At 43.6% G+C, this 15,448-nt stretch overlaps 1 protein-coding gene across 1 annotated transcript in view; it reads right to left on the reverse strand.

The window, feature by feature from the left end:
- Positions 1 to 15,448, reverse strand: part of LOC141134934 (uncharacterized) — an 86,458-nt gene that overhangs the window by 32,345 nt on the left and 38,665 nt on the right. The window contains exons 5-6 of the mRNA XM_073624366.1: positions 4,470 to 4,538; positions 2,137 to 2,211 (exon numbers count right to left, since the gene is read on the reverse strand). Coding sequence (XP_073480467.1) covers positions 2,137 to 2,211; positions 4,470 to 4,538 — 144 coding nt within the window. The remainder of the gene's footprint in view (positions 1 to 2,136; positions 2,212 to 4,469; positions 4,539 to 15,448) is intronic.

A 15,448-nucleotide genomic window follows, 5' to 3' on the forward strand; every position in this document is an offset into this window, starting at 1 on the left:
AGCTGTCAGCACTGCCTGTCACTCATCGAGAAAGGAAAACAAAGTTTTCCTTTCCCGATGAGTGAGACAGCGCGACATGCACAGTACCCTGTCGCCGAGAACCAGCGCTATGGTATCGCACTGGAAACACAATCTCGCGGTCAGGTACTGTACAGGTGCATTTCATAAAACTAGAATTTCATCAAAAAGTTAATTTCAGTAATTCAATTCAAAAAGTGAAACTCATATTTTATATAGATCTGGAACACACCGAGTGATATATTTCAAGCATTTTTCTTTTAATTTTGATGATTATGGCTTACAGCGAGTGACAACCCAAAATTCAGTATCTCAGAAATTTTGAATATTACATAAAACCGATAAAAAATGTTGATACATTTTTAATACAGAAATGTTGGCTTAGTGAAAAGTATGTCCATGTATGTGTATGGTATAGTATGCACTCAATACTTGGTTGGAGCTCCTTTTGCATGAATTACTACATCAATGTGGCATGGCATGGAGGCGATCAGGTGTTATGGAAGCCCAGGTTGCTTTGATAGTGGCCTTCAGCTTATCTGCTTTGTTGGGTTTGATGTGTCTCATCTTCCTCTTGACAATACCCCACAGATTGTCGATGGGATTTAGGTCAGGCGGGTTCACTGGCCAATCAAGCACAGTGATACCATGATCATTAAAGCAGGTATTGGTACATTTTATCAAGAGGAAGATGAGAGACACCAAACCCAACAATGCAGACGAGCTGAAGGCCGCTATCAAAGCAACCTGGGCTTCCATAACACCTCAGCAGTGCCACAGGCTGATCGCCTCCATTCCACGCCGCATTGATGCAGTAATTCATGCAAAAGGAGCCCTGATTGATATTGAGTGCATACTATACTGTACATGGACAGACTTTTCAGTAAGCCAACATTTCTGTATTAAAAATCTTATTTTATTGGTCTTATGTAATATTCAAATTTTCTGAGTTACTGAATTTTGGGGTGTCACTCGCTGTAAGCCTTAATCATCAAAATTAAAAGAAAGAAATGCTTGATATATACCACTGTGTGTAAAGCATCTATATAAAATATGAGTTTCACTTTTTGAATTGAATTACTGAAATAAATTAACTTTTTGATGATATTTGAATTTTATGCGATGCACTAGGCATGTGCACTGCCGAAAAATTTGTTCATTTTCGTTTTTGTTTCATTTGTTTTGTTTTTTTTTTGTTTTTCGGGTCATTCGTTATGATCGCAATTCGTCAATACGTAAATTCGTAAATTCCTAAATTCGTAAATTCAAAAATTTGTAAATTAGAAAACCGGAAAATTCGAAAGAACAACTAACAAAAACTAAACTATAAAAATTTTAGGTATTGGAATTTGCTTTCAAATTTGGCTGTTAGTGAACGTAACAAACACAAATTTATCCAACGTTATGAATTATCCGAAATAACGAATGCTGCATCTAAACAAATGGAGCGGCACAAATTAATAATAAATAATACATTTTTTTTATTATTATTGTTGTTATCTATTATTAATTTGTTACGGTCCATTTGTTTAGATACTGCATTCGTTATTTCGGATAATTCGCAACTCCGGATAAATTAGTATTTGTTGCGTTCTCTAACAGTCAAAATTAAAGGAAATTCCAATACCTATAATTTAATAGTTATAGTTAAGTTATTATTAGTAAGTTATTATTTCAGATTTTTTAATTTTTGGGTTTTCGGATTTCCCAATTTGCAAATATACGAATATTCGAATTTACGAATAATCAGAAAAATTTGTTAAACAGGTTTTTCATTAATTCGGATAATTCCGAATTAACAAATTTGTCGAAATTCATTAAAAAACTAATTTGGAACTAAATGAATTGCACATGTCTAAGATGCACCTGTATTTGTTGCAAGGTGAGGATAACCCCACATAACCCCCCTGATACAGGGTTCCACATATCATTTTGAGGTGAAATATTTTTGGAAATTTTTTTGATCCTTTTTGTGATGTAAAACATACAATTATAACTACGAAATAAATTTATTGATGTTTTATCTTTATCTGGACTTACAAACAAAATGTAGCCATTAGTAGATGTATTGTGGATCCTTGGAGAATTTTTGGAAGAAATAATTTAGGATAAACTTACTGTTCATTTTCTGGAGCTCTTCTGATACTTTCCCCAAAAATCCCAAAATCCTCTGAATGTCACTGGAAAAGGAACCTGAAATACACAGAATGTCAGGTGAGAGCAGGCTTCCTTTTATACCAGAGGTCTCCAAACTACAGACCACTGCAAGATTTTATCTGGCCCGCAGCCAAGGTTAGTAGTCCCTGACACTCCTACAGTTTTCATTTCTCCACACCTGGACCCCAGTGCAGGTTCCTCCGGTTGCGCTGTCAGTATACCATCATTTGGTTGCTAGGGCTGCTGGTATCCTACCAACCTATCAAATCCTTCCCCCAGCATTTACAGGAGGACCATTGTTCCTCCATCCAGACCTGCTATACAGCCACACTTCGGGGCTTTCAGGCTCCCAGCCACCCTGTAAGTGTATGAGGTAAGGGTGGACTCTGATGTAAGGGAGAACTCTGTAAGGGTCCTGATGTCAATGGGGACTTTTATATAGGCAATACTCTGATGGGGACTCTGGTGTAGAGGGTACTCTGATGGGACTCTAGTGTAAAAAAGGACTATAAAGGGGACTTTGATGGGGATCCGGATGTAGGGAAGACTCTTGTTTAAAGTGATATTAAAGTCAAATTTTTTTTGTTTATTAACAAACATATTATACTTACCTCTTCTTTGTTATGGTTTTGCACAGAGCAGCCCCGATCCTCTTCTTCTGGGGTCCCCTGCTGGAAATCCTTGCTATGGGGCAGCCGAGCTGCTGCTCTGTGTGTCCATTCAGACACCGAGCTGCAGCTTGGCCCTGCCCCCTCATTGGCTCACTGTCTTTAATTTGAAATTATGTCTGTTTAAGACGAAACCCTAGTTCTGTTTATGCCATTGCGTCCCCTCTTGATGTCTATAAGGACTCATATTTGATATGCGCTTTTATATTTTATGAAATTTAAGTGTTCTACATTATTTAAAATTAAACTCCTGTTATACGGTTTTACACTATGTCAGGTTTTCTGCTTTTCCTCCCTGGATTCATGTGTTAATGGAGTGATGTTGAGAATATTTATCCACCGCCAAATATGGTTCTGATGGTCCTGCATAGCTGCTTTTGAGTTTGCGGTTATACTGAAGGTGGAAGTTGAATATCCCCCCCCATTGGTCCAAAGCTTGTTTGGTGGAGAGCAGAGTGGTAATTATATACCAGGTGTTTAACACCACTGCCTGTTTAGACCCACTAGGTATAAGTCAATTGGGTCCACATGTTCCAGTAAGCCCCCACATATTCTAATGGTGGTGGATCCTTCCACAGTGGTGACCTCCTACGGTGTCTTTGGGACTCATTCGTTTTTCAAGGGTCATCATTTTGGCCATCTATCTTATACGCATAATTTGATCTCTTCACTACCTTTTTCATTCTTTTCTGGACTGCACATTTCCTAGCTCACACACCTTGTGGACATGTGTGATAGTCACTTGTTTATGATTATAGACTTTTATTATTATTTTAGTCACTTTATATGATTGTCACTATTATTAATTGATGTATGTGTGTTCTTCAACAGTGGATACAAATTTTTTTTTTTTTTTTTCTCTGCACTATATAGTCACAATTTTCATCAATATTGTGTTTATTGCATTATACAATTTTTGTAATATTTATGTGTTTAGCGCTGTACTGACTTTTATTTATTTCTATAAACAAATGGAACGAAACAAATTAATAATAAATAATAACATTTTTTTATTATTATTGTTGTTATTTATTATAAATTTGTTTAGATACGGCATTTGTTATTTCGGATAATTTGCAACTTCGGATAAATTAGTATTTTTTACGTTCTCTAACAGCCAAAATTAAAGGAAATTCCAATACCTATAATTTAATAGTTATAGTTATGTTATTATTAGTAAGTTATTATTTCAGATTTTTTAATTTTTTTCGGATTTCCCAATTTGCAAATATACGAATATTCGAATTTACGACTAATCGGAAAAATCTGTTAAATGGGTTTTCATTAATTCGGATAATTCCGAATGAATTTAATGAATTTGTCAAAATTCTTTAAAAAATGAATTTGAAATAAAAGAATTGCACATGTCTAAGATGCACCTGTATTTGTTGCAAGGTGAGGATCACCCCACATAACCCCCCTGATACAGGGTTCCACATATCATTTTGAGGTGAAATAGTTTTGGAAATTTTTTCTGATCCTTTTTGTGATGTAAAACGTACAATTATAACTATAATTATTATTGATGTTTTTATCTTTATCTGGACTTACAAAGGTGGGGCCATCAGTAGATGTATTGTGGATCCTTGGAGAATTTTTGGATGAAATAATTTAGGATAAACTTACTTTTCTGGGGCTCTTCTGCCACTTTCCCCAAAAATCCCAAAATCCTCTGAATGTCACTGGAAAAAGAAGCTGAAATACACAGAATGTCAGGTAAGAGCTGGCCTCCTTTTATACCAGAAGTCTCCAAACTAAAGACCCCTGCAAGATTTTATCTGGCCCACAGCTAGGGGTTAGTGGTCCCTCACACTCCTACAGTTTTAATTTCTCCACACCTGGCCCCCAGTGCAGGTTCATCCGGTTGGAGGGGGCAATTACTGGAACCAGTCCCGTGTAACACTCTTTCTGCAGCAGCTGAAGGCTGGCTTCTTCTCCTCTCCCTCCCGCCAGCTTTCAGCTGCTGCAAAGAAAGCCATATAGGGTATCAGTTCCAGTAATTCCTCACCATCACTCCAATCACCCTCTCTGTGCACCATATCTTTCCCTCTGCTGCCCAGGCTCCCCTGTGTACCCCCCAGTGCTTCCGGCTTTCCTCCTCTCCATCCCACAGGCAGCTACAAGCACACAATAGGATCCTTCAGGATGGAGAGTAGTTGAAGGGTCCAGTAAATTTGTCATTTACCAGTCCCTTCCATTCCTGAATGAATACAATGAGCGATCGGTACCGATCACTCACTGTGTTCAATTGTAATTAAAGCATAGTAATCTGTGTTTATTTGTGGGGGGCTGTCAGGTTGGCTTTATGAGGCCATTGATCAGACATTCCGACAACAAAATCTATGGATTTTTTCTGACGGATGTTGGCTCAAACTTGTTTTGCATACACATGGTCGCACAAAGTTGTCGGAATTTCCGATCGCCAAGAACACGGTCACATATACCACGTACGACGAGACTAGAAAAGGGCAGTTCAGAACCAAGCGCGCCACCCGTTGGGCTCCTTTTGCTAATCTCGTGTTAGTAAAAGTTTGGTGAGAGACGATTCGCTCTTTTTCAGACTCGTGGTTTTCAGATCGTTTTCTGCTGTTCAGTTTGTGCTTGTCGGTTTGTATCTGCTCTTCAGTGCGTGCAGTGAGTTCGTATTTGATTATTCAGTGCGTTCTTGTCCGCTCGTTGCTGTTTTTCAGGTCGCTCTTCACAGGCCTTGCTGTTCTTCAGTACGTTCTGTTACTTCATTCTGAGCAGCCGACCATTTTCTAGCCATGTTGCATATACGTACTCATCGTAGAGTTTGTGCTGTGAGGGGGCTTGGTGTTGGGGTCCTTACCTTGACACAAGTTCAGTCCATGAACAGGGTGGGGAGGAGTTCATGGACCAAGAATTGGTTGCTCCAGCGTGACAAGTTCTGTCATATACTTTTTCTCCGTGAGATCCGTGAGAATAATCCTGATGATTTCAGAAACTTTCTCCGGATGACGGACTCCATATTTCACCGTTTGTTGGCTTTGCTGACCCCCTATATCAGCAGGCAGGATACCTGCATGAGGCAAGCCATCACTCCGGAGCAGAGGCTAGTCGCCACCCTGTGGTACTTGGCGACGGGAGAAGCCTGCAGGACCTCAAGTTCTCGACAGGCATCTCCCCCCAGGCTCTGGGGATCAATATCCCAGAGACCTGTTCTGCCATCATCCAGGTCCTGCAGAAGGAGTATATTAAGGTTTTTATCCTTTAACATCACATTTTATTGTATTTAATGTTTGATAATATATTGTATTTCTTTCATCATTCCCTAATTACCATGATTGTAATATGCTGTGAATGTCCCCTTTGTCCTCATGCATGCTGGATTTTTATTTAATTTTTTTTTGTCCTTCATACATATTTGCCTTCACTTACCTCCCCAGCATGCTCTCCTGGCCCTATATTCACCTCATGTAGTCACTTAACAATGTATTTTGTCAGCTCCATAGTAGTGCTTTACCCTAAATAAACCCTAAAATGTGTAAAAATATGTTTTGTGCTTTAAATTCAGGCAGAGTGCCAGAGGTTTTTTTTTGGTGTCCCAAAATCATTTGGAACCCTCCCTCCCCCAACTGCTAACTCAGCTGATACCAATCATCTATCTGCTGACTTTGCCAAACCCATACACACTATACCCACCTCTTTTGTGGTCAGATTTATGGATGAATTCCCCAAAGCATGTAGTGCAAGGGCCTGCCTAAATACATTTTAAATGGTACTGTTTAAAGTTTTTGTATCCTATTATTATCTTGATAGGTAATAGCAGTATGTAAAAATGTGATAAAATGTGTACAGTGTGTATTTATCTCTTTGTATTATGACACTTCTTACCTGTCCAGTGGGCTGGCAATAGTGTAAAGTAAGGAGGGGCTGGCCAAAGTAATACACATTATTTAGGCATTCATCTCTCAATGAAGTGTAGAGGGTGACCTGTCCAAAACATCTCCCCCCCATAAAATTTTAAAAATGGCCCATGAGAGAGGGGGGGGGAAATCTGATAAGTGGACCTTATACCTTGGTCTTTAAATACTCCCTAAAATAAATTTGATACTGATGTTGGCCAAGAATGTTTGTGTCTGTTTATGTCATGTTTATGTGCAAAATGATTAATTTCTTTTTCTTGTTTGACTCCACAGTTTCCATCCAACCCACAGGAATGGCAGACTGTGGCCTCCCACTTTGCCCAGCGGTGGGACTTCCCTAACTACGGAGGGGCAATTGATGGGAAACACGTCCACATCATCCCACCACCCAACTCGGTGTCAGCTACTTATGAGTTCCTGTATGTGGACGTGGGGAAGAATGGCCGGATGTCCAATGGTGGAGTCATCGCCCAGACGGAGTTCTACAGGCATCTCCAGAATGGCAGCTTGGACTTTCCACCTCCAGAAGACAATGTGGAAGGACTCCCTTTCATCTTTGTTGCGGATGAAGCGTTTGCACTGGGGGACCATCTTATGCGGCTTTCCCTATGAGGACCCTCACCCTGGACCAGAGGGTTTTTGATTACCGGCTGGACAGAGCCAGAAGAGTGGTGGAGAACATGTTTGGAATCATGGCTAGCCAGTTCCGCCTATTTCTTACACCCATACACATGGCGGAGTATAAACTGAATCACATCATCCTGGCATGCTGTGTTCTCCACAACTTTTTAAGGAGAAATTCTGCCAACTATGCTGCCTCAGTGGGGCCCAGAATTGATGTAAAATGAACCAACCCTGATGACGCTTGAGGCTAGCCGTCCTGGCTTGCCCCCCCTGAGTGCCCGCGAGGTCCATCTTAGATACCTTGAATACTTTGCGGGTAGGGGGCCATCAGTATGCCAGACAATGTCTGATACATTTTTAAAATAAAAAAATTTTAACTACTAAAATCTTTGGTGACATTTACTGCTTGTGTTTCTTTTAACTGACCCTGACAGAAATGTGGGGAGTCCTGAAAATGGCGTGATTGTGTAACATTATAAAGCACTGTTGGGTGTTATTTACTAAAGGCAAAGACACTTTGCACTACAAGTGCACTTGAGCCTGCACTGAAACTGCACTTGTAGTGCAAAGTGGATTTGCCCTTAGGAAATAACCCCCATTGTCACTGAAACACCAATTTTACCACAACAAAATTTTTGGAGCATTAAAACAATAATCCACACATTCTTGAGTATCAATCTTTTTTTAATACCAGCACAACCACATGTGCATTTATAAAAGGTTTTTAAAACAAACCAACATGTTTGTTGTAAAACAATTTTTTGGTCACATTAATAAAAGTAGAAATGTCCATTTAAGGTAAAACAGGCATGTTTCAAACAAACAAGAAATTCACAAATCTGTAACTTACAAAGTTCAACTTTTGTAGAAATTGAAGGCAATATCAGACATGAGTATTTATAAACTATGTTTGATATTGCGTTCAGATGGGGTGAAGTCACCCCTGGAAAAGCCAAATTTTGAAGATGCACACAAATTGCAGAATGTCAACATGTGCTAGCTGCCAGCACAGGGGATCAAGGCACGTGTTTTGGGGGTGCAACCCCTTCCTCTCAGCTACTTTATTATTGAGGAAGGGGTTGCACCCACAAAACGCCTACATTGATCTCCCGTGATGGCAGATAGCACATGTTGACACACTGTGTGCATCTTCAAAATTTGGCTTTTCTATAAAATGTCAAAAAATTTAAAACATTTTGAGATTCAAAATACCACAAAAAAGGAAGGGATTTGGAGGTGTTTTAAACTCTCCCTAAAACATCAATGATGGGGCGCATGCACGAGAGCTCCAATATGGCTGCCTGAGCCGTGAGCTCCGTACCACCCCTGACTAATGAGCCGCACTATCACCACTACAGCCCACGGAGGAGTATCCCGTCTGCCCAACCGGGTACGGGAACCTTGGGGGGGCACTCAGAGATGTCCAGTCCCTCGGCACGACGGGACCTCGGCCCGCAATTCAATTCGGCGGGGGAGGACCGGAGTACCAAGATGGCCACGGGCACTGAATCTATCCAGCCTCATGCAGCCTCAGGGTGCCAGAAAACAGGCCAGTACTTACCCCAGCGACTCTGACTTACTCCCAAGCGGCATAGGGCACCCCCAGCATGTCCCAGGCAGCCCCTCATGGCCTCCACAAGCACCAGGCCCCCTCCCCGGCCTACACGGAGTCCTTGATCGGCATGCATCTGGAGGAATATGCGCTATCCCCGTCCATGCCTTCTCAGCTTCACCCATCTGCTAACCTGTCCCCTGGCTTTTCAGTCAGGGACATCACCACACTTCAGGAAGACCTTTTTGCTAAATTCTCTACTCTGTTAGAGGGGACTGGCCAACACAGCAACCCAAATCACCAACACTATTAAATCGGACCTCTCTAGTTTGGGTTCCAGAATAGAGGCCATGGAGGGCAAAATTGAAAGTACAGTTTCCAGAACCAACCAAAATGCAGCGCACATTCAGACCATCCAGGAACAACTTGATACGGCCCTCTCCAGGATCGACAACCTTGAAAATAGGTCCAGGAGATATAATTTCAGAATTAGAGGCCTTCTAGAGTCCTTCACAGATATTCCCCTCATGGTTTGAGACATTATCTCAGAGCTCATCCCAAATATCCCGCCGCTTCGTTTAGAACTAGACAGAGCGCACAGGGCACTAGGACCCCCCAGAAAAGATGGAACTCCCAGAGATATTATAGTAAAACCGCACTTTTATGCTTTTAAGGAGGCGGTCATGCGCCAATCTCGTCTGAAGCCTAAACTACAGCACCAGGGGCACCAGATGCAGATTTTTGCAGATTTGGCTCCATCCATCATCTACAGAAGAAGATCGCTCAAACCACTCCTTACGGTCCTAACTCAACGGGACATTAAGTAACGCTGGTCCTTCCCTTTTGCTGTGAAGTTCTCAATTCATGGTAAAACCCACTCATTTTCCAACCTTCCTGATGGTGAAAGACTGTTGTTGTCCCTGAAATTAATCTCTCAGGAGGCACCCATGGACTTCTCCACATCGTCATCGGGGTCATCCAAACGTCCCCCTCCTGCCAGTCCTGTCTCCCCCCTTTGGAACAAGGGTCCCTCTAAGAAGAGCAAGGATGGAAGACCACCGTAAGAGGTCGTTTGGATCTCCTCACTCCAATGTCCTCTCATGGGCACCTCCTTTGGGACAGTGGTTCCTTCTGTTGATGGAGCTGGAGCTCCAACCCCAAATTTTGGACCAGTTCGGTCCCCAGTTTCAGGACATATTTTGTTGCTAAAGGCCCCTCTACCACAAGTTCCCACTGTCCAGAGAGGAGAGACTTCAGCGACTTCCTGCCCAACTGCAATCCAGACTTTTCAGAAGCAGGAGTTCGGTGCCCTCTCCCTTCCTGTCGAGGTTTCGAATCCGAAGGGATCTGCTACACCTGGGAGACGGGGGTTCTCTCCCCTCCAGGACGGTTCTATGGGGATTTGAACAAATGGGTCCAAATATTTTGAGGGCCTATTCCCTTCTATTTTTTTTTTCAAAGAACCCTTACCCCCACCTCATTTTGTGAATTCCCCTAGGAAAAGGAGAGTAGCATTTAAACACTACAGATCCCTTAAACTGGATGTAGTGTTACTTCAGGAGACGCACTTTTCGATTCGATAAAACCCCAAGTTCCTCCACTCATACTATCTATCCTTTTACCTCGCAAATGCACAAAACAAGATGAAAGGGGTAGCAATTATTTTCTCAAAAAACAGCAAATTTTCCAACATTTCTGATTTTAGAGATCCAGAGGGAATGTTTATTCTTGTAAAGGGCACTTTAGAGGGAGTTCTATATTCTATAATTTCTTACTATGCCCCTAATAAGGGTCAAGCCACTTTTTCTAGAACCTCTTTACAGCTCTAAACCCCCTCCTGGAGGGCAAGGTCATTTTCGGGGGAGACTCCAATGTGGCTTTTGACCAAGGTTTAGATAAAACGAAGCCCCCTAAAGACCAGCTTACGCGCCCTACGAAACTAAGCACCAGAATAGCCAAAATACTACACACCCATGGCTTAGTAGACATTTGGAGGGAACTGAACCCCAAAAGTAGAGACTTTACACACTTCTCCTCCCCCCACCAATCCTACACCAGGATTGACCACATACTTATTCCTACAAATCTCATTCCTCTGACTAAATAAGGCTTCTATTTTGGACACAGCATGGTTGGACCATTCATTGGTCCTCCTTTCCCTGAGAAATATTCTTACGGGGAAACGGGGCTCATACTGGCGATTGAATGAGTCGCTTCTTAGCGACCCAATCCATACCAAGGTGATAGCTGACGCCATCAAAGAATACTTTCGTCTAAATGATGTAGACAACATCTCCCCCGAGACCCTCTGGGCTGCCCACAAGGCTGCCATCCGAGGTGAGCTCATCCGGATATCGACCCAGGTCAAGAAGGAGCGTCTGATTGACATCCAAAGGTTGGAAAAATCCTTTGTAACCTTAAAAGCCGATCACAAGAAACACCCATCTAAGGTTTTAACAGACCGTCTAGATGCGATTAGGCTCGAGCTTAATCTAGCATTAACAGCCAAAGTGGAGAAACACATCCACTGCAGCGGTGCCAAATATTACTGCCAAAAAGATAAAATTGGGCCAATGTTAGCCGCAAAGCTTACTCCCAAATACCATTCTCATACTTTCCCCAAACTGCATATAGCAGGTCAGCCTCCAACAGCCAACCAAATTAAAATCACGACTGCCTTCCACGAGTTTTTCTCCAAACTTTATAATTCTACCCAAACAGAGAGAGGCTCCTTGACCAATTCTTTTCTTCAGAACCTCCAGTTGTCCTCCATTTCCATGGAACACAAAGATTTAATGGACAAAGCCTTCTCCGCGGAGGAGATTAGGGAGGTTATCAAAAGTCTTAAGACTGGCTCAGCTCCAGGTCCTGGCGGTCTATCAGTCCCCTACTACAAGACATTCGGCAAACTTTTGACCCCCCACATGGCAAAATATTTTAATTCTAAAAGCTTAGGCTTCCGACTAGATCCACACTTGAACACTGCGTTCATCTCAGTAATCCCCAAACCCAACAAAAACCACGAGGAAGTTGAAAATTACAGACCCATCTCCCTAATTAATAATGACCTGGACATTTTGACAAAAATTCTTGCCAACCGTCTAGCAACCTTTATTAAATTTTATGTCCATAAAGACCAGGTGGGTTTCATTCCGGGCAGGCAAGGGCCAGACCAAATTAGGAGAGCGGTCGACATTGTTTCCATTCTCCAATCTAATTGGGTAGGGGGCCCCAAGCAAGAAGGAATGATCCTATCACTGGACTTACATAAGGCCTTCGATTCGATCGAATGGCCTTATCTTTTTTCCCTACTGGAGAAGTGGGGTTTTGGGACCAGTTTTTTAGGGGTCCTTTGATCTCTGTACTCCACCCCAAAGGTGGTGATCCGCCTACAACCCCCTTAATATAGCAAGAGGCACTAGACAGGGCTGCCCTCTCTCCCCTCTAATTTTTGCCATGGCGATCAAAACACTGGCAATAGCAATAAGATCTAATCCCAACATTAATGGTGTGCCCTGTGGGAGCCAAGTCCACAAATGCGGCCTATTTGTGGACGATATGCTCCTTTTCATCACGTCCCCGATCACCTCCCTCCCAAACCTTTGCAAACTCCTGAAGGAGTTCTCAACAATTTCAGGGTTAAAGGTTAACTACTCTAAGTCATATGCCTTAAACATTTCCCTCAAGACAGACACAGTAGTCGCTCTTCAAAGTGCCTTTGACTTTAGGTGGAGCGACTACTCCATTGATTACCTAGGGATTAAACTCACAGCTAAAATGGAACAATTATACCCTGCTAACTTCCTTCAAACATACCGTAAGCTTGAAGCTGACTTAGGAAACTGGACAAAGGGGAGTATCCTGGCTCGGGAGAATCCACGCTATTAAGATGACATTACTACCAAGACTCCTCTACCTCCTCAGGGCCCTTCCAATAAACATTATTAAGGACCATTTGACCTCATTGCAAAGAAAAGTCAACAAATTCATATGGGGGGGTAGAGGACATAGAATCCAGCAAAGATCCCTATTCCTACCCAGACCACAAGGGGGTTTGGGGCTGCCCCATCTATTCTGGTATTTTCAAGCTGCCAGGTTAGCCCAGCTCTCCGCAGTCTACTCTAAGGCTGAGAAACCAGACTGGATTCAAATAGAAAGACAGGCCGCTCCATCCTACACCCTTGACTTCCTACTCAGGGTTCCCCCAAGACAGCATCCCCCCAATCCTCTCCCCTTCTCTCTCTCAATCATTGAAAATCTGGGACAATTTGAGAAACAACCCTGCATTAACCTCGAGTAGCCGCCCCCAGCGCACATTTTCAACAATTACGACTTTACTCCGGGCCTGGACATTAAAGCCTTTAGATGGTGGTTGGACAAGGGGTTGTATCGAATCGGACACTTTTTCACTTCCAATGGCCCTATTTCCCTTGAATTTTGTGTGAATCAACTAGAAATCCCTAATTCAGAACGTTATAGATTTTACCAAATAAGACACTTCCTTGTTCACATTTGGGGGGAGAAAACCTCGCCTCCCAAATTCACACCATACGAATTATGGTGTGGGCAGTCCACAGAACAGAGGGGCGGAATCTCCATCATCTATCAGTTACTGTCTCATCAATCCTTAAAGACCCCATACATGCTCCCTTGGGAGAGCGACCTATCCTTCCACTGGGACATAGAGATATGGAGGGTCACCTTTAATAGATCCTATAAGGGCATTAAGAATATCTCTCTGATAGAATCCAGCCTCAAGGTCATTACTAGATGGTACCTTACCCCGGACAGATTGGCCAAAATGTTCCCGTCAGCAGACCCCAGGTGCTTCCGAGGGTGTCAACTCTCAGGCTCCATGGCCCACATATGGTGGGAATGTCCGAGATTAAGGCTCTACTGGAGCAAGATTTTCTCCCTGATTCGAAAAGTTACGAAAGTTCAGATCCCGAAAACCCCAGCCATAGCCCTCCTTAACCACTTGCCGACCGCCTAACGTATATATACGTCGGCAGAATGGCACGGGCAGGCAGAATCACGTACCTGTACGTGATCTGCCTCCCGCGGGCGGGGGGTCCGATCGGACCCCCCCCCGGTGCCAGCGGCGGTCGGCATCTGACTGGGAGCGTCGGGAGGCGAGGGGGAGACCATCCGATCGTGGCCCCCCCCTCGCGATCGCTCCCAGCCAATGGGAATCCTCCTCTGCCTGTGTATAGTTTCACACAGGCAGAGGATGTGATGTCATCTCTCCTCGGTCTGGCAGTTTCCGTCCAGCGCCGAGGAGAGAAGACATGTAAGTGCACAACACACAAACACACACAGTAGAACATGCCAGGCATACCTTACACCCCCGATCCCCCCCCGATCGCCCCCCGACCCCCCCCCAATCACCCCCCCCCCCGTCACAAACTGACATTAGCAGTATTTTTTTTTTTTTTTTTTTTTTTTTTTTCTGATTACTGCATAGTGTCAGTTTGTGACAGTTACAGTGTTAGGGCAGTGAGTGGTAGCCCCCTTTAGGTCTAGGATACCCCCCTAACCCCCCCTAATAAAGTTTTAACCCCTTGATCACCCCCTGTCACCAGTGTCACTAAGCGATCATTTTTCTGATCGCTGTATTAGTGTCGCTGGTGACGATAGTTAGAGACGTAAATATTTAGGTTCGCCGTCAGCGTTTTATAGCGTCAGGGACCCCCATATACTATCTAATAAAGGTTTTAACCCCTTGATTGCCCCCTAGTTAACCCTTTCACCACTGATCACCGTATAACTGTTACGAGTGACGCTGGTTAGTTTGTTTATTTTTTATAGTGTCAGGGCACCCGCCGTTTATTACCGAATAAAGGTTTAGCCCCCTGATCGCCCGGCGGTGATATGCGTCGCCCCAGGCAGCGTCAGATTAGCGCCAGTACCGCTAACACCCACGCACGCAGCATACGCCTCCCTTAGTGGTATAGTATCTGATCGGATCAATATCTGATCCAATCAGATCTATACTAGCGTCCCCAGCAGTTTAGGGTTCCCGAAAACGCAGTGTTAGCGGGATCAGCCCAGATACTCGCTAGCACCTGCGTTTTGCCCCTCTGCCCGGCCCACCCAAGTGCAGTATCGATCGATCACTGTCACTTACAAAACACTAAACGCATAACTGCAGCGTTCGCATAGTCAGGCCTGATCCCTGCGATCGCTAACAGTTTTTTTGGTAGCGTTTTGGTGAACTGGCAAGCACCAGCCCCAGGCAGCGTCAGATTAGCGCCAGTACCGCTAACACCCACGCACGCACCGTACACCTCCCTTAGTGGTATAGTATCTGATCGGATCAATATCTGATCTGATCAGATCTATACTAGCATCCCCAGCAGTTTAGGGTTCCCACAAACGCAGTGTTAGCGGGATCAGCCCAGATACCTGCTAGCACCTGCGTTTTGCCCCTCCGCCCGGCCCACCCAAGTGCAGTATCGATCGATCACTGACACTTACAAAACACTAAACACATAACTGCAGCGTTCGCAGAGTCAGGCCTGATCACTGCGATCGCTAACAGT

Source organism: Aquarana catesbeiana, linkage group LG03, assembly GCF_042186555.1.
Source record: "Aquarana catesbeiana isolate 2022-GZ linkage group LG03, ASM4218655v1, whole genome shotgun sequence".
Lineage (NCBI taxonomy): Eukaryota > Metazoa > Chordata > Amphibia > Anura > Ranidae > Aquarana > Aquarana catesbeiana.